The 24,407-nt window shown below is 40.6% G+C and overlaps 1 protein-coding gene across 1 annotated transcript in view; it reads left to right on the top strand.

The window, feature by feature from the left end:
• The window catches only part of CFAP65 (cilia and flagella associated protein 65), a 2,328,717-nt gene that overhangs the window by 134,203 nt on the left and 2,170,107 nt on the right, over positions 1-24,407 (top strand). The window contains exon 2 of the mRNA XM_044075222.1: positions 3,555-3,634. Coding sequence (XP_043931157.1) covers positions 3,560-3,634 — 75 coding nt within the window. The 5' untranslated portion in view covers positions 3,555-3,559. The remainder of the gene's footprint in view (positions 1-3,554; positions 3,635-24,407) is intronic.

Below are 24,407 nucleotides of genomic sequence, written 5' to 3'. Positions count from 1 at the left end.
ATGGTAGATGTGGTGTGTGCACATGTGTGTTTTACTGTGTGCTTTTTTGTGTGGCGTAGTGACCAATTGGGAAAAGTGTCTGTGCTTACATTTGCTTTGGCATACATTCACTAAATGATACAAAGTGTGAAACCCAAATGTCTGCCATTAAGGACTGACTGTAATCATCAAAAGGAGACATTGTGGGCATTCTAACAAGAGGAGCAGGTATGGGATATGTGGTGTGTGTGCATCTGTGTTTTACTGTGTGATTTTTGTGTGTGGCATAGTGACCAATTGGGAAAAGTGCCTTTACTTATATGATGCGGCCACCATGGGAAGTGCTGATCTGCACTTTGTAGTAGTTAACTGTGATTCAGAGGTATGCAGTTTAATTGATAATGAGGTCTTTCCCCATTGCAGTTAGTGTCTCTGAATCTCAAAATACCATTTTGTGTAAACAAGGCTTATTTATCGCAGGCAGTACGACCAATGCTGGGACTATTAATCGATAACTGGGAAGGACTTTTTATCCTACACTGTAACAAGAAAAGTATAAGGACTGTCCATCTTACTCTGTAATAGGAAGTGTATTACACCAAAACCATTACTGTACTTCTAATTTCAGCAGAATAACACTATAGCCTAGTTATACATCTTAAGCAGTTTGTTGGCTTACTGAGCATATCCTGTTGTGTTGATACACCCTTTTAAACTCCTAAGCAATGTGCTGACTTCCTAAGTATAACCTTTATTGGTATCCTGTTTTATTGATGTATTTTTAATCTCACTATATTACTATGAATTTGTTTGGTGATGTAGCATCAAAATTCCACTGCACCATATTATATTTAAGTGATAACCATTTGTAATCTCAAGACAAGCTTTGCAGAGTCCTGTGATGTGGAGCAAGAAGGGCCAAAAATCTGGACTTACATATATAAATATGAGATTACCATTTCTTATTCCCATTTCTTGGACTATTCCCTTTTCTCCAAGGTATGGCAAACTCATAGTTGATATATATATATATATATATATATATATATATATATATATATATATATATATATATATAAAATCTTGGAGGTGTAGGATGCCTTGCCCCTTACAAAAAAAAAAAAAAAAAAAAAACAAGAAGTTTAAAGGAGAAGAATGATGTTTGATATTTCATAGGATCATAGGAGATTACTAGGCTATCGACCCAGAGGTCATTTTAAGCCTAGCAGTTTCATCCCAATGTAATACCAATGTAATACCAATGTAATAGCATAGAAATGCTAGTCAATACCCAAGATTTTACTTAGTGAGGACTGCCCATATCCAGGAGGGTTGTGGACTGTATCCCTGGTAAGAATTTATGGAGTCCCATCCACTTGTCCAGTTTCCTCTTGAACAGTATCATAGAGGTACTCTGTTTCACATTAATTGGTAGCCAATTCCAAAGATGCAGCAGTCTCTGGGAGATAAATCTGTCCCACCAGAATGTCCTATTTAAGTCGCAGGTCATGTTTAGGTCCCTGGAATGTGTAGCCCTAGACCTGTTTGATTTATGGATATGCAGCAAGTTTACTACTTTTGGGTCTTGGATTGTTCTGTAGGCCAGGCATAAGTCTCCCCTAAGAAGTCTGTACGATATGGAGTATAGTGACATGGACTATAGTCAGGCAGTGTAAGGCACATGCTGGAGCCCCTTGATCTTCTTTGCTAGAAACACTGAGGTCTGTCTAATTCTTACAGGTGCTTAGTATGGCACATGGGAAATGTGGTGCTACACTCAATTATGGGCCGGATAAGTGCCGAGTACAGAGGGATTATAACTTATTTTGCTCTAGAAGTGATGTCTTTAATAATCAAGTGTGCTATGTGGAAAGCTTTCTTTACTACAGTAGACATGTGGTGGTCGAAGTTAAGGTCTTAGTCAACCTCTGATCCCAGGTCCCTTACCACGTCATGGGTACTTAGGGTATTGTTGTTCAATTGATAGTGTGAGGAGACATTGGTTGTACCAAAGGGAATATGATGGATTTATTTGCATTCAGTTTGAGACTCTGACTAGTACACTAGTTGCTGGTCTGCATGAAACCCACCTGGAGTATACTGACATAATGTGGGGATTAGTGATTGCACCTAGTTTGCAGTCATCTGCAAACTTGGTCAGCCACAATCCCTTAGTTTTGACCTGAACTTCTGAGAAGTAAATACCAATCTGTAGGGGGCCCAGCACTGACCCCTGTGGCACCCCACTGGTAACAGGTCTGCATTTATTGTAAAGTTTGTTGATGCTGGATGTCCACCATGGCAGCTTGTTTTTACTTGGGACTCTGGTTTTGATTCTTTCTGCTACAGCTGAGTTTATACACATTTATGCAAGTGATTGTACAGGGTTTAGTGTAAGCTTTGCCGTCGTTACCACTACCAGCTGGGGGGGGGGGGCTTGGAATGTATTTATACCTTCACCTAGGAGGGTATAGTTTTCCTTGGTGAAGTTTTTTAGTCTGATTTCACCCTTTGTGAGTTCTGGTGTTAGTGCCAGGCCAAAGGTGACTGATTTGTTGCCAGTTTTAACTAATTAGGGTCCAACAGTTCCAGCAGTGTATCAAGTTTGACATGTTGGTGAAGACCAGATCCACAGTATTTGTTCCCCTTCACAGGGTATGGACAATATTTGCTCTTCTACATTTTTAGTGATTTTTTCAGCATGTTCAAACTCAACTAAATAAGTCTTGAGAATTCAATGGGAGCCTATTTTAAGTATGTCTATTGCATCTTGTTAATGAAGTACTATTTAAAATTCAGTATAACTTCTGATGATTACCTGTATTTGTACACTAGCACCCCCTGGTTATTAAATGAATAACTGAATGAATGTTTGAATGAATAAATAAATAAATACTTTTCAGACCAAAAGGGCTTAAAACAGTAATATCCAATAAAACAGTATTATACAAGGAACAGTACTATTCTGAAGGTTAAACACAGTTATTCACCTGATGACTTGGTAGAGGTGGTAGAAATATTCAAGTTAATACTAATAATCAGGAAAAACATAGGATGGATTAATTAATAAAGGAAAGAAAGACTGAGCATAGGCATGACGTGCAGGAAAATGTGATTTTCAAAAATGTCATACATTTTTACAAAACTGATTATTTCAGCATATAACTTCTTTCAACAAGGTATCCACAATAAACTCAAAAACAGCACAGCTGGCCAAATGTAAACCATTATGCTAAAGAAATGACACTTGGGCTAAGAAAGCAAATAAACCTAATATGTTTAGCTCTTTCATCTGAAAAATATCACAGACTTCTTCAGAGCAGTTAAAGTACTGTGAATAGATTCATGTGACTGTCATGTGAATTTTACAACTTCTTTAAGATAAAAGTATTTAGTGATTGTTTAATATTTTTCAGACAAAGACTCTTGATTAGCTGAAGTGTGATGTTTTATGCTGCATCATTTATTCGAGTGCCACTTTTCTGAGCAGGAGCACTGAAAAATACAAACGATGCTTATAATTTCTGAAACTGGTCTAAATTTATGTTAATGTCTTTTTACTTTTTTTTTTCTAGAAATCATGCTTGCCCAGATGCATCCAGTTTCATTAAATCGTGACCCTTTTCAGGGATTACAGACCAGCAGTCAGTACAAGGCAAGTCTCATCCTTTTCTTATGTGTCTCTAAAATAGTACATTTCTTAGAATATTCCATTTGCATTTGTTTTATAATATTTTGCTTCAGTTGTTGCACATCTATAGCGTAATATGAAATTCCAGTGAAGCAGACCAAAACTGTTTCATTCAGAATGTCGCAGCTAGTTCATTGACAGCTGTACCTTCCCTCTTCTAGTTGTCATTCATCTCTTTCATCTTTGATTTTTATGGTTTGTCTTCAGTCCTTTCCAAGCTCTTTAAAACTATTTTATAACAGCTGACATTTAAATCTGACTTTTACTTTTTGCCCATGGCTAGCCCTCCTTTCAAGAACACACTTCAGTACTTCACCCACTCCATTAGATTTTCAGTCTTACTATATAATGTCTAAGGCCTTTGACGTGGTGCTTTTGTAGAAATGTGTCTAATTCTGTTCTTAATAAATATTATTGTTTATATTTTCCTGATTTTGTTGTGGGATTTACAGATGCTTGCCTACATTCTGTTGAATGTGTCAGGTATTGATGTACCTAGTGATTTGACTTTAAAACATTCCTTTCTGTAGTAGATAGCTGATGAAATGTCCTGTTTTGCTATCTGTAGCTTAGCAGTATTTTTCTTACTCTAAGTCCTTTGTTCAAGGGACATTTTTCTTCTCACTGGCAAGACGCATGAGGTCATGTACAGTAATAAGAGAGAGTCAACTCAACCCCATAAAATCAGAAAATAGAGACATTGGAGCTCCTTGACTCTGGGCTGTGACAGTACTTGAAGTTACTTACTAGAGAGGAAACGTCAGAAAGTGCCTCCCATGATACCGTGGCAGTGTCAGAGCAATGAAAAAGATGAAGGCATCAAGGCTAATAGCTTACACTCTGCTTTGTGAAGGCCACATATCAAGATATCCTTGCATGCTGTCAAATCCGCAGAGATGATGCAGCACCATTGGTTTTATCTGTACATGAAGGGCTGATGACATACACCAATATGCTAGATCTATGCCATCTGTTTCATATTTGTTGGGGATGTGTTATCACCAGTGTTGTGTGTGGGAGTGTGCCATCAGAGAACATAGGCTGATGCTAGGGCAATATTTTGCATTGACTTTTCTAGTCCAGTGCCACTTTTGGTGTTAGGTCTTTGCCTGACACCAGACATTGGATACTCAGTTACCTTGTGCTTCTTGATGAATGTTGAGTTAAGATTAGGGAGGATTCTTCCTCTGTCTCTCTTTGACCTGGAAATGATACCTAGAATAGCAAGAGTCCCTTATCTCTGAGACAGATACAATTTGTCCCACCTTCCCTACTCATCCTCCTTTATGGACTCTTCCTTGGAGAGACTGTCTGGCTAATGAAGCCCTCAATGGACTGGCCTATAGCTCCTCTGCCCTCTTTCTAAAATTACTTAAATCAGCATTTTAGTAAAACAGGTAAGGATTGTTTGATTCATCCTACTATGTGGTATAATAACTGGTAAAAACCTGCTAAAATTGCTGTATATTTTGTGCATATGTCTATACTGTTATTGCTCTTTTGATACAAGTGTTATAGTATCGCCCTTTTAAGAAGTAATCTAAATCATAATGCATAGTGATTTCTGAGCTTTATTCAGCTGGGTTTGAGATGGTGATGTGTTAGCATTGTTAATGTTGTGCTGCCATGTTATTTGTAATAAAAAATGTATTTATTTAGTTTGTTTACCGGAGTAGTAAACTGATCACAATAGACCATTCGCAGGCACATGCTGTGTGAAGAAATTCACAAAATAAATAAATAAATAAATAAATAAAACTGAACAAATTCTGAAACAATATGCAAATATTTGTAACAGAGTAGAAAAACAAATGTCAATCAATTTTAATACTATCAATTTTGGTGGTAAATGTGAGAGGGTAAGCTGCAGGTGAGAACAAAGGATCAAAGTAGAAGTGATGCAGGTGAAGAAGGAGTTAGGTGATGTGTCCAGTGGAAAAGCACTTACAGTCATATTTTTGATGGCAGTGTCTTTTGAATTGTGCTCTGAAAATGGGAAAAGTGGAGACTTATTTTAGCTGTTCATCATTCTCACGGCTGCAGTATCCTAGAGCTATTTGGGTTATATTCTGCCCAAGATATAATGGCCAGCCAGTCTTCAAAAGTCTCTGAGTATTTTCCACACATGCACCCTGGCTGCTGTGTCTTGAGACCCGTAAAGAAAAAACAGCAAACTGGGCACTAGTTTCCTCAATACTTTCTCTCCGTCTTCGAGAGAGTGCATCTAGGCTTCACAGAATTGACGGTCAGCTCCGCTCTTCCATTTCTTGCAGATAAGTCTCCTTTTGGGAACCCTTCCACACAGAAAATATATTTTTCTATTTTTTGACAAAAATTGAGACCACATCTCTTTAAGAATACCTGCATTTCACTGTATAGACATTTTAGAGGAAACTTCTTATCAGACAAGTTATTTTTAGTAGCTGGTTCTAATAAACTAAGCCTGAGACATTTTTGTTTAAAACATGTGCTACCTATTCTTCCACCAAGATTAATCAGTTGACCATTTCAGCGTGTCTACCCATGGATCCTCCCCTTTTTTCCCTGTCTTTGGTCAAGCAGTTCTTGAAGCGACGTTTACATGTAAGACCACCTAGGAAACAGGTGGCACCTATCTGGGAGCCAAACTTTGTAGTGGAAGTTAATTTTGTCACATTTTAAAGCAGCTCACCTCACTGATTTATGGTCCATAAGTTGAAAGGTTCTGTTACTTACTACTGTAACTTCTGCTAGAGAAGTATTTGAGTTGTAAGCTCTCATGGTGGGGGAACCACTTTTTGGGTTTCCATAGAGACGGGGTTACTTTGAGAACAAATCCCTCATTCATTTCAAAAGTTCTTTCAGAGATTACATTGAATCAAGAAATCAATCTGCCTGTTTTGTATCCAGATCCAAAACATTAAGGAGAAAGGATTCTCCATACTCCTGATGTGCACAGGTAACTCAGTTATTATCTTGACAGGCCAAAGTCTTTTGGGAAAGCTGAACAGCCGCTTATAGATATTTATTAAGATAGTGAAAAATGGGGAACCTGGGCTATTGCTTTTTCTTATCCCTCACCACAGCAAATGTATTCAAGCAGAATCACAGCACATTCTTCTAGATTATCTTTGTTTGATTGCATATTGGAAAGAGGTAGATTCTAGAACCATTCTAGAGGCAGCTATTTCAAGATCTGCACATACTTTTAGCATTACAAATGAGATTCCTTCTCCAGGTCCAGGACAGGTTTTGCTTGGACCATTCTCCAGGGGCTTCTGGATCCTAATCCTTCCTCCTCCCAGAACGGGTAAGCTATGGTAATGTACCCAAGTAGATACAGGCTAATGCAGCAGTGAGAATGATGAATATAGTACAGTTTTGCAAGTTGCACACACCATGAGTAGATTTCGAATTCCTCACCGCTGCAGTAGCTGCACCCTCCCTTCATCCCCATTTTTCTGTATATATTTACTTTTTTTATAAAAATGATGTATTCTATACTTTTTGTGGGTTTCAGGATGTAGGCTGTTTTCCTTTTAGGGGTCAAGCAAGTTTTAAAGAAAGTGATGCCCAAACTGCTGTCTTTTTTTTCCCTTGTGGGTCTTGATGCACACCAGCCTGGGTGCGTGAACACTTGCTTGCCATTATCCTGGGCAGGATATAACCCAAATAGTTACAGGCTACTCCAGCAGTGAGGAATTTGAACAGCTACTGTTATAGCAAGTGCAACTTATACAACTGTACTTTACCTGTTTGCTGAACGTAATGCTGAATCCTGACTTTTTGGAACTGCCCATTGAAGTAGATAGTGTATATTATGTAGCAACTTCTGACATGGTGTCAAAAGTAGGATTTTCTTGACAAACAAAAACTAAACAGTGACTTCACAAATTCCTAAACTGCATCACACCACCTTGAGTGATCCAAAACTATCAGGGTCAAATTCTTTAAAGAAAACCATTATGTCACTGCCAGAGTCCTAGTTTAATTGAATCTAAACCACTTAGCCCAAAGATTATGAATTTATTCTGCTATGATGAAGTTTAACCCGCCAAAGCAATTTGACCTTTCAAAACTCTTTAGCTGGCTTGCTTGGATTTCAAGTAGCAATGAAATTAAATAAAGAATCAGACGAAATACAGGTAAATACAGTTTTGCATGCTATGGGCTAAGATGTCAAAGCCATATACAGTTCTTCTGCATTCAGAGGGCCAGAACATTGCATATAAGTCAGTCATTAGCAAACTGAGTGAACATTTTGTGCTAAAACATGAGAGCATGTTTTCATGGATGTGTTAAAGCAATTGGTGTATATGTTGAATTGTTTATAAGGTGATTATATGAACAGGCAGATATTTGTGGCTTTAATGGTACAAAAGATGAACAAATAAGGAACATAATTATGATTGGGCTGGCTGATGTAGAAGTATCACTAATGTTACAGCTTGAAGTTTATCTAAATTTATAAAAAACAAAACATCTCACCAGAGAGAATGTATTAGTCAAAAGACAAAATGCAGATTTAAACATGGCAAACAATGTGTATGAAATAAAATGCTAGGATAATGGCACATTTCATAAAAGGCCTAATGCTGATCAAACTAAATGAATGTTTGAGAAGCAGAGTGAAAAGTGGGGCAAGTCATGAGGTTTGATTATTACCATATTGAGTCAGAACACTGTCCTGCAAATGGCAGAAAGTGCAATAGAGTTAAAAGTCTTGCCCATTTTGCTGTGGCTTGCAAAACAAAGCAGATTAAAGCAGGCACCCCAGAAAAATGTGAATAACAATAAAAATGATGTGCAAAAAGCATTTTTCTTTGGGTTTAGTTGCTACTGCAACTAATGAAAAAACTGACTGAAAAGTTATAGATTCATAGGCTCATAGGTATTTTTAAGCTATTGATCTGTGAGGATCTTTAGAAACCTAGCTCTACATCCCCATGGTTGTTTTAGCCCAACATTTTAAGTGTGAATAACCCATAAGCAGAAAGAACAAGGATATTTTGGGGCATCCACTTTTTGCCCCTATCCATCAGGGACATGGTTTTCTATACATAGAACTCCTTTATGTTTCAAGAGAGATACAAGAGTCAGTGTTACTGCGATATCACAAACTACATATAAATGTTTTCTGAAGTATCTCAGACCTGCAGAGAAACACGTGCATTGGCAGAGTTATATCTGTGGAAAGAGCACACTTTTGAGTTTTGAGATGTGCTGGATGGTCTATAAATAAATAATTTTTTTCAGTTGTAGTATGTAAAATGGGGTTAATTGCTAGAATAAATGAAGTTGATGTAGACTTCTTTAATAAAGCTGGCCTGCCTGATTGAGCCAGTAAAGATCAAGTCAAAACTGAATCCTGCTCCACATACGTTGACCACACCCAGGAGTTTGCCATTTCCTGTGTGTCTAGAATAGAAGCATAACTTGAATGAATGCAAATTCTTGACATTCATCAAGTGTGAGCATGTGTTGATTTAAAAAAAGCAGAGTGATGCAATTGTGAAAAAAAGATTCAGTCTGTCACTGACACTGGCAAAACAGATAGCAGACTTACCGTTGGTGCAGAAGGCTGTCGTTATATTCCCACAGCAGATAGATGGATTGCTGGTACTCTAGTGCAGCATAAAGGTTGCTGCAGTCCTATGTCCTCCTTTGGATGAGACCGTTACACTGATGCCCCATCTACCTGAGCTGGTGGTAGCTCATGTGGATGTAAAAAATCCCATAACACCTATCAAAAAGAGTTGAGGAAGTTCCCTGATCCCTGCCCAAATTTCCCTTAGTAGTATAATTACCATTTTGGGTCATCTCTGAAAAGAGGCCACTAGCCTAGTTGGACAAACCTGGTCAACAAAGGGGAAATAAAAAAATGACTATAGTACCCAAGCTTACTAATGCAAAATGGTTTTCCATGCTAGATGCTTCTGCTGGCTCTAAAGGCAAAGTAAGCCAAAAGTTAACAACCTTCATTATCCCTATTGGAAGGTTATGTTTCAAATGGCTGCTGTTTGTATAACTTCCATACCTAACATCTTTCAGTGTAAAAACAACTTATTTGCTCAAGGATCTGGATGGTGTTGTTACTGTTGCAGTTGATGCTGTTGTTATTGCTGACATCCTAGTATTTGGTCAAGACAAAGAAATGCATGATTCACTGTTAGAGGCAGTACTGCAGACTGCAGACTATCAGCAATTATGATCTAAAGCTAGTCCAAGGCAAATACTGCTTTAGGAAAACAGAACTTCAGTGCTATTTGCATCACATAACCCAGATACAAGCAATGTCCAGTCAGTAACAGAGTTGAAAGATCCATCCTGAGTGACTGAATTTAGACAAGTTCAAGGCATGATTAGCTGCTTGGACAAGTCTGTACCAGACCTTTCCACAGTACTTGGTTCTTTAACATACTTGTTAAAAAAATGAGCCATGTTTATCTGGCGATATGCTGAACGCTAAGCATTCAACAAAGTTAAAGAAATGATTACATCAGCTTCTCTGGTAGTGTACTACGATATCAATAAACCTAAAGTGAGTGCAGATGTCGGTAGACACGGCCTAAGTGCAGCTTTGGATGAACAAGTATAACATCCTTTTGTCAGTTGTCCCAAAATGCTAACAGACTCTGAAAAGAGAATCAACAACTGGAAAAAGAGTACTTTGCAACTATGTGGGCCTGAGAAGAATTCTCCAGATACCTATTATGACTAGTTGGGACCATGCTAATTTCCTGCTGAAAGGATTTAAAGATGGGTATTGTGCCAGTGCTCTAGACAGTAGAAAACAAGAGGTTATAGTTTTGTTGATTAGGCAAGTACAACTTTGTGATAAGGAGACTAGGTTAGATCAGCAGGGCAGATATGTCCTGATCAAAGGAGAGTGGAAAGTCAAAAGAGTCACTGTAGGGAACATACACCCCCCCCCCCCCAAAAAAAACAAAACATTAATTGGACACATGAAAAGTATTCTGTCAGACATAATGGAGTTTAGTCAGGGTATAACTCTTAGCAGGAGATTGGAATATAGTAACATATACGGCAGAGGTTATGGGGGAGGATCCTCAGTCTTGGTGACTAACAAAAGAAGGGAGATTTTTAATATCCCTAATAAAATATGTCTTAAAGGTTGTGGGAGAATGTCCAGTAGGAGATTAGGAGTTTTACATATATCTCTGAGCAGTATGGTATACCAGCATGACTCGATAGACTATATTCAATGGCAAAACATGAGCATCTCTTTAAAAGGATGCAAACTCAACCAATATTATTTTCATACCATGAATTAGTTTAGATGGAAATTAAAGACCCTGGAAATCAAGCAAACATTGATCAAATCTTCTACACAGGAAGCAGACAGCAAAGATGATAAGTTGTCTATATAATGCAGTCCAAGGTACCAAAGAAGAATCCAAACCAGTCACCAGAGAACAGTTAATCCAGTTTAATAACAAACACAAGTATATGAACACAGACACATTAAAATACAGTGTTTTCATTTAACAACTTCATCATATGTGGATAGACAGTTGATATACTTGTGTTTGTCATTAAACTGGATTAACTGATCTCTGGTGGCTGGTTTGGATTCTTCTTTGGTACCTTGGACTGGATTACAAGTGTATTTTGGTACCTGTTGCCGTTTTCTTGTTTTATTTAGTCTATATAATGCCCTACTGAACGATGCATATTTGTAGAGGGTAAATTTATCAGATGATTGGCTGGAAAATTTGGGCAGATGGATTTCTGGGAAAAAAACTGTAGGGAGATCTGCTTATTCCCTAAAGTAGCAACAATGTCTTGGGGATTCAGAATCTTCACATGAAAGTACCTACAAAAATATTTTTACACACCCCAAAGATTAAGTAAGATGTACTCTGTACTCTGGGGCCAGTAGTCAGTGCTGGAATGTAATAATGGACAGCAAGGAAGCTGGAGTCATATTTTTTGGCATATCCTAAAATGACAGAATTCAGGTGAGAAATACAGGAACTGGTGCAAACATTTACCAAAACAAACTGGTAGATACATGAAGTTAGTTATATGCTAACCTGGGGGAACCAGAAAGAGATTAAAAATGAAACAAAATAACTGGTGACCTTAATACTTATTCTGGCTAAAAAAGTGATAACTAGAAATAGGAAGAGAAATACTGTTCTGAATATTATCGAAGTAATTAGGCTACTGGAAGAAATGAGGAATACAGAAAAGGTATATTAAAATGAATGCCTAGTAAATTTCATGCAAAGAAATTGAAATATTAGAATGCTGTAATGGGATAAGGAAATATAATGCCTTCGCAAAATGATTTCTTTTAATTTTAGAATAGGGTTCTCATGTTCATACAAGTATATGAGTATAGAGGAACAAATGAACAGAAGTGAGGGACAAACTACATTATATATTTCTTTGTTTTGGCTATTGTAACCTCTAGTTTTGGGTTGTCCCAGGTGTCAGAACAGATTTCAGTGAAATGAATTTACTATGAACAATAAATTGGAAACTGAGCAACCGCCAGGAGCTTTTAGTGCACCATGCATGTGCACTGCATGTGATATTGTAATATGGTTCTGCTAGTTAAACATTTATCACTTTTTTAAAAAAAGTTATGCATTTGCTATAACTAATGATGAATCCTGACATTTCTGTGCTGACAAATGAAGTAAAGTGTGTGACTTACTTTGCTTTTTTTGTCTTTGTGAATCTATCTTGATAGCATCTGGATTCTTCATTCACTAATCCCACAAAAGACAATATTCTTTACAAGCCACAGATACAACGGTACAACTTTCTGACAAAGCATTCCAGGGAAGAAACCTACATGATCTCTTTTTTCATTGTAAGTTACAGTGACCATATCACCTTTCCAGTTTACCTTCTAATAAGGATTCTAATGCTTTTCTGGACATGATAGATAAGAGTGTGCTTCAGTGCCATGTTGGGGCTTTGATGCATCAATTATTTGTCTCTCTTGTCTGCTTCCATTCCTACCTACTGGTCTAGGCATGGGCGAAGTTGACAGACCTGCCTGAATCTTGGATCAGGATATATCTGGTTTAGAGCCTTACCATAACTTCTTTAGTTGGCTTTCACACAGACCTCCATAATTTTGAGTGTGCTGATGCCATGGCATGAGTAGTGGATTCAGGTAGGTGACATAGGATGGAATTTCTTATGCTCTCCTTCAAGGATGAGCTTAGGAAGGCCATCCTGGGTGTGTCTTTCTTAAAAGAGGTTCTTTATAGATGGGTTTAATGAGATCTGTTTAAGGAATTCTGAAGATAAAATGGGCTTTTATTACTGTGAAGGGACTTTATTGTGCTTTGGCCTGGAAAAGCCTCATGCAGAATGTATAGGGCATCTAGCAACTAGCATCAAATAGTCTATCCTCTCCCACTGTGATGGACAAGTTTGCTAAGATGATAATGTCACCAGACCAGCAGTCACAGCATTGGCTACTGTATAGGACTGTCTATTGAATGACCTTTTGCAGAGCTTGTCATATCTTGAAGAGCTATCCAGAGAGACTTTTGGGTTCCTGATGTAATTACGGGCAGCACCATTTTAAAACTTTTATCCAGTTCCTCATAAAGAGCTCCACTCATAGATAAGCCTCTCTGCAGAGTTTTAGGTCTAGATTAAGATTTTACTCCTTAGATGGACTGTGGAAGATGTCCATCCTTTGAAAAGAAGCAAAGAGATTTGCTGCAGCTTCTTTTCTGTTCTATTCTGGACCTCAGCAACTTCAACAAGCACTTTAGGTTTATGAAATTCTGGATGATGACTTTTTCAGAGGTCATGCTATTGTCAACTCATGCCATCTGGATGGATGACTATTGACATCATAGTGCTTGGGGTCCACATAAGATTTTGGTTTACTGTATGTGGGCACCACTTTCAATATAAAGTGCTGCCATTCACTTATTCCTTTTCTTCCCAATTGTTTACAAATGTGCTAATGCCTGTGGTGGAAACCTTGCAGGAACAAAATATATATTTTCCTACCTGGATGAGTGGCTTCAGATGGCCTCATTGAGTAACTGCGTAAAAGAATACTTACTTTGGGTCCTGCTGTTATTGATAACAATGATATTATCCATAAACTCTGAATAGTCTCTCAGAACCTAACTCAGAAGATTGCCTTTATTGGGAAAGAACTGGACACTCTAGTGTTGTCAATTCAGTGAACCTGGGTCATCATCATGACCATAGCTTTTGGGTGAGAAAGGAGCGGAAGATCCAGGTTAAGGTTTCCTGTGCCTATTGGTCTTAATGGTAGCCATGATCTTCACATTGTAATTTTCCATACCTAACACTGTAAGCATCTCTATGGCAGGTGAGATATTAGTGTTGTTGGACTCAGTACGACCACACAAGTCTTTGTCTGCCATCAGGTCCTTTTCTGTGGACTTTTGTAGTGATGGACAGCTTCCACCAACCTAAACATAGACCTTTTCTCCCAGCTGCAGGAACCATCATGTTTCAATGATGGATACATTTTAGCAACATGGGAAGCCCAACTTGGCTACTCCATGGCACAGGAGAAATGGCCCACTAGGATACAGAGCTCCACATCTGAAACTACATAGGTTCATAGGTGTGTACTAGACTACTGGCCCTGGAGCCTGTATAAGCCTAGCCCAAGAAGATTCCCTGGCATCATGCCGCCCAAAGTTAGTTCCCAGTGCCCCTGTCAAGCAAGGCCACTGAAGTGATCCCTGGGGTGAACTTCCTATTGCCCATCCACTCATCAAGATTTCTCTTATAGAGGGCCAGTGAAGTCCTCTGCTTGACGTGAATGGGAAGTTTGTTTCAGAATATGGGAAGTCTCTGGGTTAGGAACCTGTCCCTCCAGCATGTTCTGCTTATTGTGGTAATGAGGTTTTGGTCCCTAGAGCGTGTGGCACGGAGGGACTGGGATTTCTTTAGGTTCATAGGTTCATAGGTTCATACTAGGCTATCTGCCCAAGGGCATTTATAAGCCTAGCCCATAGTTATGTGGCTTTCGCCACCCCTTTAGTTTGAATAAAACTATGCCTATTATTTTGCTGTGCCTCTGTCAAGCAGTGACACTGAAGTAATCCCTGGGGTATATCTGCGATCTCCCATCCATTGGTCAAGATTCCTCTTGAACAAGGCCAGCGAGGTGCTCTGCCTCACATGTACCGGGATTTTGTTCCACAGCATAGGGAGTCTCTGGGTGATGAATCTGTCCCTCCAGCACGTTCTATTAATAACCGTGTCAAGGTTTAAGTCTCCGCCCTTGTGGTTCTGAGGGATCTAGATTTTTGAGGTGAAGCATATTCATCAAATCTGGGTTTGACATGGCCTTATATGTCAGGCACAGGTCACCTCTGAGCAAGCGGTATGAGACTGAATAGAGCTGGAGTTCTTTCAGTCGGGCAGCATAAGACATATTTTTGAGACCCTTTATCCTTTTGGTGAGGAACTTTTGGGGCCTTTCCAGCTGCTGCAGGTGTCGGGTCAGATACATTCCGAATGGGGCATTGTACTCAATCATAGGTCTAATGAGTGATGAGTACAGGGGGACGATGACCTCCCTTGATCTAGATGTGAATCCCTTCATGATCAGGTGGGCAATGTAGAAGGTTTTCCTAACTACTTTAGCAACATGAGTGTCAAACAAAAGGCTACTGTCAACCTGGGTCCCCAGATCCCTGATGATTTCTTCTGTGATCAGTGGATTGCCACCTATATGGTAGCTAGGGGTAACCTTGTTTTTCCCGAAGGGTATGACTATACATTTCTTGGCGTTTAACTTTAGGCCATGGCTCTGGCACCAGTTATCCGTTTCTGTGAGGCCCTTCTGAAGGATATCTGTGTCAGATGTGTTTTCGACTATGGCGCCCAGTTTGCAGTCATCTGCAAACTTTGTCAGCCATAACCCTCCTGTGTTTGCTTGTACTTCAGAAAAGTAGATGCCGAACAAGAGTGGACCCAGGACTGAGCCCTGTGGGACACCACTTGTGACAGGCTTTGAGTCTGACATAGCTCCAGCAACTCTGACCCTGTGGGTTCTGTCACTTAGCCAGTTTGCAACCCATCTTGTGATGTATGGGTTTACATTCAAGCTGATGAGTTTTTCGATGATACCCGAGTGGGGTATTGTGTCAAGGCCTTTGCCAGGTTGAGGTATGCTGTATGGACTGCCTTTCCTCATCAATGGCCTTGGTGACTGTCTCAAAAAGTCAACCAAGTTTAAAAGGCATGATCTGCCTTTGACAAAGCCAAACTGGGTTGGATCCAAAGTCTGCAAGTTCCCTATGTCTTTATTTATGAGTTCCATTATGATCCTCTCCATGGCTTTGCAGATAAGGCTTGTCAAGCTAATGGGACGGTAATTTCCAGGGTCGGTGGAGGCACCGCCCTTGTGAAGTGGGACCACAGTCACCGTGCGCCACTCCTTGGGTACGTATCCTGAGGTGAGGCTAAGATTAAACAGCTGTCCTAACTGCGGGTTTAATTCCTCATTGAGTTCATGGAGCACACAGCCGGGGACACCATCCGGTCCCAAGGATGCTGTGTTTTTTGCCTTGGAGAGAGCAGTTCTCACCTGGGCGTTGGAGATGTTGGGGGGGCTACAATCCTCTGGTATAGATATCTCTCCTTTTGTGGGGGGGGAGAAGTTTGCACTGAACCTGTTAGCCAGTATGTTGGCAATGTGTGTAGGTTCAGTAATCTTCACATCATTTTGAACTAATTCTGAGCATATCTGGGAGTTTCCTCCTAGGTTTCTAACATAGCTAAAGAAGACCTTATGATTGTCTTTTGAGTCCTTGGCGATTTTTCTCTCAAAATTTGCCTTGGATGATTTTATGAGAGCTCTTAGTTTTTTACTTATAATGATCAAATGTGTCTTACCTTTCAAGGATTTTGCTCTATCTTGTAGTAGCTTCCTCCTTTTGTTGTAGAGCTTGTTTATGGCTGGGGTCCACCAGACTGGACGCTGCCTTTGGTACAAAGAGTCTTAGATGTTATGTGATCCTATCTCGCCTACATTCTGAACAAAAGCTGTTTTAACGCTATTTCTGCGTGTTTTTGTGTGAACTGGATATTTTTTGTATTAGTGTGTGTGTGAGTGATTTTTTCTGACTAGAGGTTCCTTTCTCAGTCAGTTGAAGGGCCCTGTCAGTCACTTTGTTTTCTCAAGTTTTTATTTTTATTTAAGGGTTCTTGGATCCTCTAGTTTTTTTTCTGTTGTGACAGTTCTTGGTTTAAAAAAAAAAAAAGAGAGAAGAGTTTTTTCTCTGTGATAGTAGTGTTTTGTTTTCCGATAGCCCATTCCATTGCCATTCCTCCACCCGCTGGCTCTCGGAGCAGGGGCTGATGGAGAGCCAGTGAGATCCTAGGGGTCTCCAACCCCCTTACTCCAACCCCGCCTTCGGTCCTGCTTACACTGACTTCTTCCGCCGGACCCGGGTGACGCTCAGACCAATGCTGCCTTTCTGCCCACTCCTCCGACGGTGCTTGGCTGGACTGGCTCCTGGAGACTGGCTCTCCCTGAGGACCTCCCACTGTGCTGGGGGAGCTATCCTGAGAGCTTTGAGAGCAGAGGGGCCACCCACGCTTTACTTTCTCACGGCCTGCTCCTGCGGCTGGGCACTGGGAAACAAAGCGAAATACACCTTCCATACGTGGATGTTTCACAGGCATGCGCTTTCCTATCTAGAGGACTCTCAAAATTCCGAAAACAGATCAATTGTTTGTGTCCTCTTGTATCATCTGTCAATGTTATATAAGCAGTGCATGCGTGTGTGCATGTGTGGACACCACAAACTAGGGACTGGTACTGGTAGCATCCTGGATATAGATATAGTAAAAGCAGCCAAGAGACTTCGCTTCTCTTTGGCAGCAGCGAGTCGAGTCGGAGCGGATGCTCTGAACCAACCCAGTCAGAAATGTAGATGATGATGGATCAAAAACATCTGAAGTTGGAGTACATAAAGTTTTCTTTGAGATTGCCTGATCCATGCAGTCCTGTAGGTGCTGGTAGAAGGCATTTGTAAGTGATTCAGTGGTTTGAGTAATGTTTACCACTGGCTCAGAGGCCTTAAAGGAGATCACACTAGTTTTTAGAAGTGTGAAGTCGGCTTTTGAGAAGTTTTTCACTGTGGTCTTTTTTATTTCAGGTGGGGGCGGGATGAGGACCTCCAGCGATTAGTTTATGATCTGATCTCACCAGTGAGGGGTATACTTCCGGTGTTGAACATTGTGATCCCATGTTCGTGATGATGAGATCAAGTATGTTTTCTCCTCTTGTGGGGATGGTGACTAGTTGTTCCATGGCATTTGAGTTTATGAACTCCAGGAACCTTTGGGCTAGAGTGTTTGGGCTTGAGTAGTGTTCCCAGTCTATATTAGGGTAGTTGAAGTCACCTAGTATGATGGTGTAGCATATCTAGAAGCTCTGGGTCAGACATGGCTTTGTAGGTCAAGCAGAGATCGCCTCTAAGTAGGCAATGAGAAACAGAGTATAGGGGCATGTGTCTAAGGCCTAAGATCCTCTTAGTAGGGTATTTTTGTGGCCTTTCCAGTTGATGTAGGTGTCTGCCGAGGTACATACCTAATGGAGGATTGTATTCTATAATAGGTCTAATGAGGGACGAGTAGAGAGGGATTTTGACCTCTTTCTTCAGATGAGAAACCTTTTGTAATGAGATGTGCCACACAGAAGGACTTTCTGGCTACAGTGACGATGTGGTTATCAAAGGAGAGATTGCTGTCAACCTGTGTCCCCAGGTCTCTTATCACACCTTCGGTGTTTAGTAGACTACCCCCTGTATGGTAGTTCATGGGCACTGAATTTTTCCCAAAGGGAATGACAATGCACTTTTTGGTGTTGAGCTTAAGGCCATGGTTCTGGCACCAGTCATTGGTGTCAGTGAGGCCTTTTTATAGGATGTCTACATCAGTTGGAGAATCAGTAATGGCTCCCAGTTTGCAATCTTCTGCAAACTTGGTCAGCCAGAGTCCCTTTGTGTTGGCTTGAACTTCAGAGAAGTAGATGCCAAACAGGAGAAGACCTAGGACCGATCCCTGTGGGACACCACTTGTAACTTGTCGTTAGTGAGATTTGGAGTCCGCTACTTTCACAGTGTGGGTTCTATCAGTGAGTCAGTTGGAAACCCATCTTATGACATAGGGGTTTATTCCTAGTTTAGCGAGTCTATCTATGATTCCTGAGTGAGAGATGGTGTTGAAGGCCTTGGCAAGATCTAGGTAGGCTGTGTGAACTAACTTGCCCTCATCCACAACTCTGGTGGCAGACTCGAAGAAGTCTATCAGGTTAAGTAGGCATGATCTACCTTTCACAAACCCAAACTGCATGGGGTCCAGAGTTTGGAGATTCCCTATGTCCTTATTTATAAGGTCGTTGATGATGCGCTCCATAGCCTTACATATCAGACTCGTTAGACTAATGGGGCGGTAGTTCCCAGCATCTGTAGTCGCTCCCCCTTTGTAGAGTGGGATGACCATAGCAGTGCATCATTTGGTAGGAACAAAGCCTGAAATGAGGCTGTGATTGAACAGGGTACTCAGGTGTGGTGCCAGTTCACTTTGTAATTCGTGTAGAACACAGCCAGGGATATTATCAGGTCCCATGGAAGCTGTAGTCTTGGCTTTGGACAGTGCAGTTTTTACCTGTGTACCTGTGATAACAGGGACTTGGCATTCCTCAGGTATTGTGATAGGCCCCTTGGGGGTGAAAGGGGGGTAAAGTTCACACTGAACCTGTTGGCCAATATGTTGGCAATACCACTTGGTTCTGTATCTGTATTGCCATTGTGCTGTAACTCAGAGCAGATCTGAGTATTGCCATGTAGATTCTCGACATAACTATAGAATGCCTTGTAGCTGTCTTTAGAATCTGCAGCAATTTTGTTTTCGTAGCTAGCTACGGACAGAATTCCCTTCCCCTAGAATATCTGGGAGGGCTACTGAGACCAAAAGCCATCCTTTTTCAGTCAGTCTGGCAACCAGTCTCAGGTGGAGTACATAAACAAATATGGAAGCAACCACATATACTGCCTTTGCAGTGAGGCAGTACAAATCTGACAGTAAGTCATAGACAGGAGCATCACCATTACAGCTGTTCAGTTATTGATGAAGTGAATGCACTATGCCACAACTTGCTGTGAGGGTAAGGTTAGTTTGTTTGTTCTTTCTTGTATTTTGTATTATTTTATTACCTTCTTCCATTTTGTATATTGTGGTTGGTTTTCTTTACACTGGGTTGTACTTGTATTCTGTTTTTAATTGCATATTAAAACTAGGAAGAGACCATAGCCCTGTCTCTTTTGAGTCACACAGACATTTTTCCATCCTCCCACGCTAGTGCTACTGTGTTCTTAACGTGAACTGTATTTCTAGTTGTCTGCCCCTTATGTGAATTTGACCGTATATCTCCTTCCCTCTCCCCTTTCATTGCTTGTTTTGTATAAGCACAAAATTATCATTTTATGAAATCCCTTTCCTTCAACTATTTAAATTTATTGACCAAAACACTGTATTCCATAGAACCAGAATACAAAGTGCCTATCCCTTTCAGTCTATCTTGCTCTTTTAAAATTAGTGGCTCTCCACTTAGACAGCTAAGTTACCCCCTTTAATATCTAACTGCTTAGTGCACAGTGCAGTGCTTAAGATATTAACCACTTTTTTCCCGTCTTACCTTTAAAATCTGTAACATCTATTGCAAGACCACCAATTATTGGGGAGCCCATATTCTGCCTCTCAGTAGTCATCTTGGGATTAGTGCTTCTGTTCTCTCCTGGTGAGAGAAGGAGCACAGGGACATTATTTCCTGGATACTGATGATGACCGGAAAGCCTAACACCTGCTCATAGGTGGCAGACTGGAATTTATGCTTATATTCTTCTCCTGGTGAGAAAAGGAGCAGAGTGCATTGATTCCTGACTGTTTCTGGTTGTGCAGTGAGTATCTGTGCTTGACATTCCTGACTGGCCTGGGTTCTTTTCAAAGCATCTACCAGGAAAAGTTAAAACAGTCCTACAGACCCTTGCATCATCTGGGACAAGACTGTGGATCACCAAACAGGCTGTGGCCTGCTTCTCCTCTTGGGATCGGTGCTAATGTTTTGCTTCTGGTGAGACAAGAAGCAAAGGAGCATTGTATCCCAACAGGGTGAAGCTGTGGTGAAACCAGCACTAATAGTAGTCAGGCAGTAGCCTTTCATGTGACTCCCCTCTTTTCATCATTCTTGACAAGCTAATTATTTGTTTTCAGTGAATACTGCTTGATTTGTTTCTTACTTCCGAATATCTGGCTAAATACTTCATCATTATATTTTCAGTGTCTATTTATTAGTTTGCCCTCAGATGTTTGGCAGTGCCCTGTATAAACACAGACACCTTGAGTGACAATTTTCCTGTAAAAGCACGACTGAAATTTCTGCAATACCTAGATACACACAGGACAGCTAGTTTGCAGTGATTAACACTGTCCCCAGAGTTGCAAACAGGATACTCCTGACATTGCTTTGTATTATCACTCCAACTGTCTAATCAATAAAAAAGCATCTGTTGCCATGGATATGAACTTTCCCACTATCTCTGTTATGGTGGATATGGGCATCTTGAGGTACTGTAGAAATTGCCTCATGTTTACTGACAGCCAGTTAGTTCTCCAACAAACTGATATGGTATGTGAGAGATGTATTTCCATAATATCACTGGAGGCAAAGCTCTCACATAAAAGTACAACTAATGTCAATAAGGTTGTCAGTAGTACACACGCTGCACCCATCACGCACAATTCAAAGCAGACATATAGACCCACATATGCTGAGGTACTTAAATGTAACCTTCCTAAACTCCAGAGACCTCCTAGATGAAGTACACATAACAAATACCCTCAGCAGCCCCAAATGCACTCTTTCAAAACAAAACATCAAAACATACAGCCACATCTTATGGAGCCTCTACTTCTAAGCCCATAAGGCAAGCCACTACACAATCCAACATTCTGGTCATTGGAGACTCCATCGTGAGACACACTGATGTCCCTGTCACCAGGTGGATTAAGGAGAAATTCACGGCCGCTTGGTTATCAGGGGCTAGGATCTGCCACATTATGCATGCAGTCAGGTCATTGGACCAGAAGTTCCCATATGACTCAGTCATAGTTCATGTGGGTGTAAATGACCTGAGACATACTTCCTTAGACTTTATGAATAGAGACATTATGGAGCTCTCGGGATATATGTCCTAGGCTGGTATGAGGCTAGGACTGAACAGCATTTTACCTTTTCCAAGGATGATGCCACAATATGAACAAAGGTTGACTGACCTCTCCCCCCTAGGCTTTCGAATATTAGCTAAAATATTATCTTCCTCATAGTGCCTTTTTTTAGGCAATGCCAAACTGAAAGTTCTTCTGACATAGCAAATCAAATCCAAGAAAATCTTAAGGTATTACTGCTCAATGCTAGGAGTCTAGACAAAAAACTCCACTCTTTAGAAGCTGTCTTCACCTAGAGAATCTTGACATCTGTGTGGTCTCTGAAACAAGGTTTAAAGCCATGGAGAGAACACCAACTGGTTAAACAGGACAATACACTTGAGCTACTCCATGTTCAAGTTACCATAGGCAAAATCCAATACCACTTCCTTGGAAGTTAATAGCCCCCCCCCCTTCTGTGACCCAGGAAACCCATGCCATGTATTTAAACTTATTGGAAACGCTCACCATCCAACCCAATACCATATTCCTGGGCAACTTTAATTACCTCACTATTAACTGGGAATCCTATTCGACACCAAACATACAGGCACATTGATTCCTGGACTTTGTAAGCACAAACTCCCTGGACCAGATTGTCAATACACCAACTAGGGGTGCAACCACACTGGATCTGGTCCTCACTAATATGGGGCAGTGCTGTACACCCCTCTAGTGTAATGTCTTCCCTGGTAAGGCCAGACCACAAAATGGTCTCCTTTGAATTAAAAATAAAACCTGAAGCCCCAGCTAATCCTGGAATATTCAGGAACTACTCTAAGGCTAACTATCTGCTAGTAAGTGATAACCTGGCAAACCTTCAAGCCCCCATAACCTCTGAGAACACTGCTGCCTATGCAGAACTGTTCACAGAAACCCTATACAAGCATGTTAATAACTGCATAGAGGAAGAAGTACAGAACTAACTCAAAAAAACAAGCCACCCTGGTGGATTCACAAAATCAATAAACTGTATAACAGAAGGAAGAAAATTGTGGCAAAAATTAGGATGTGCAGCACCCAGCAGGAGAAAACCACTCTCAACAAACTAAACAAACAACTCAGATGACAAACAAAGTCTATTAAAGCCAAATTTGAGGTAAATATGGCCTCCCAGGTCAAGGACAACTATAAGGAATTATTTAGCTATGTCCACAACCTCAAAGACAATACACAATTGTGTGCTGAGCTCATTTTAAATGCAGCCACTTGTAATTAGCAAAAAGATATAGCAAAACTACTGGCTGACAAATTCAGCTCCAACTTTACCCCTGTCTCCCTCTCAACCTTCCTTCAGGAATATCATCATATTTAACTCCCTCTACTATCACCAGGGAACAGGTCCTTAATGCTCTCTCTAAGGCCAAAAACACTGCATCAGTGGGCACATACAGCATCCCAGGATTGCCTTCTAAATAGCATGAAACATGACCTATTAGGCCATCTGGAACTGCTATTTAACTGTAGCTTCCAAACAGGCTTCATGCCTCATGAATGGAGAACAGTAACAGTCATCCCACTACACAAAGGTGGGCCATCTATAGACCCTGGAAACTACAGACTTATAAATCTCACTAGCCTTTTATTCAAAGAAAGAATTATGATGGAAATGGTCAATAATGACATAGTAATCATCCAGACACTGGACCCAACCCAGTTTTGTTTCATCAAGGGCAGGTCATGACTTCTCAACCTGGTGGACTTCTTTGAGAAGGTCACCAAAGCAATGGATGAAGCCAGAATGGTTCACACTGCCTACATTGACCTGGCCACGGCATTCGACACAATACCCCACTCAGGTATTGTTGACAAACTCAAGAGGTTATGTACAAACCAGTATATCACCTAGTGGATAGCCAACTGGCTCACAGACAGGACCGAAGAAGTTGGAATTGGGGAGTCCGCTTCTGCAGAGAGGCCAGTCAAAAGTGGAGTCCCTCAGGGATCGGTCTTTGGTCCACTTCTTTTTGGCATTTACCTCTCTGAGGTCAAGGCCAATGTCAATGGTCTCTGGCTGACTAAATTTGCAGATGATTGCAAATTAGGAGCTGTCATTGAATCCCACATCAACACAAATGTTCTCCAGGAAGGGCTGACGCAAGCAAATAACTGGTATCAGTGCTATGGACTGAAACTAAATGCCAGGAAATACATAATGGTATCCTTTGGAAAGTCATCCATCCTTGGTAACTATTATATTGACAACACACCCCTTAGAGTTGACCCAGTAGTCAGGGACTTAAGGACACACATAGACAGTAATCTAACCTTTGATCATCATGTGTCTACAGTAGTGAGGAAATCATTGTAATGTTGCACAACTTATAAACAAAGGTATGGCATCTAGGTCCAGGATAGTCATTGTTCGACTGTATTTGGCATTCATCAGACCTATCATTGAGTACAATGCCCCCTTTGGTATGTACCTTATCAAGCATATCCGCCAGTTGGAATGTCCACAGACGTTCCTCACAAAAAGAATACAGGGTGC

Source organism: Protopterus annectens, chromosome 6.part0, assembly GCF_019279795.1.
Source record: "Protopterus annectens isolate FY-2018-M chromosome 6.part0, PAN1.0, whole genome shotgun sequence".
NCBI lineage: Eukaryota > Metazoa > Chordata > Ceratodontiformes > Protopteridae > Protopterus > Protopterus annectens.
Note: the sequence above shows the minus strand (reverse complement) of the source record. Positions and strands in the feature narration are given on the sequence as shown.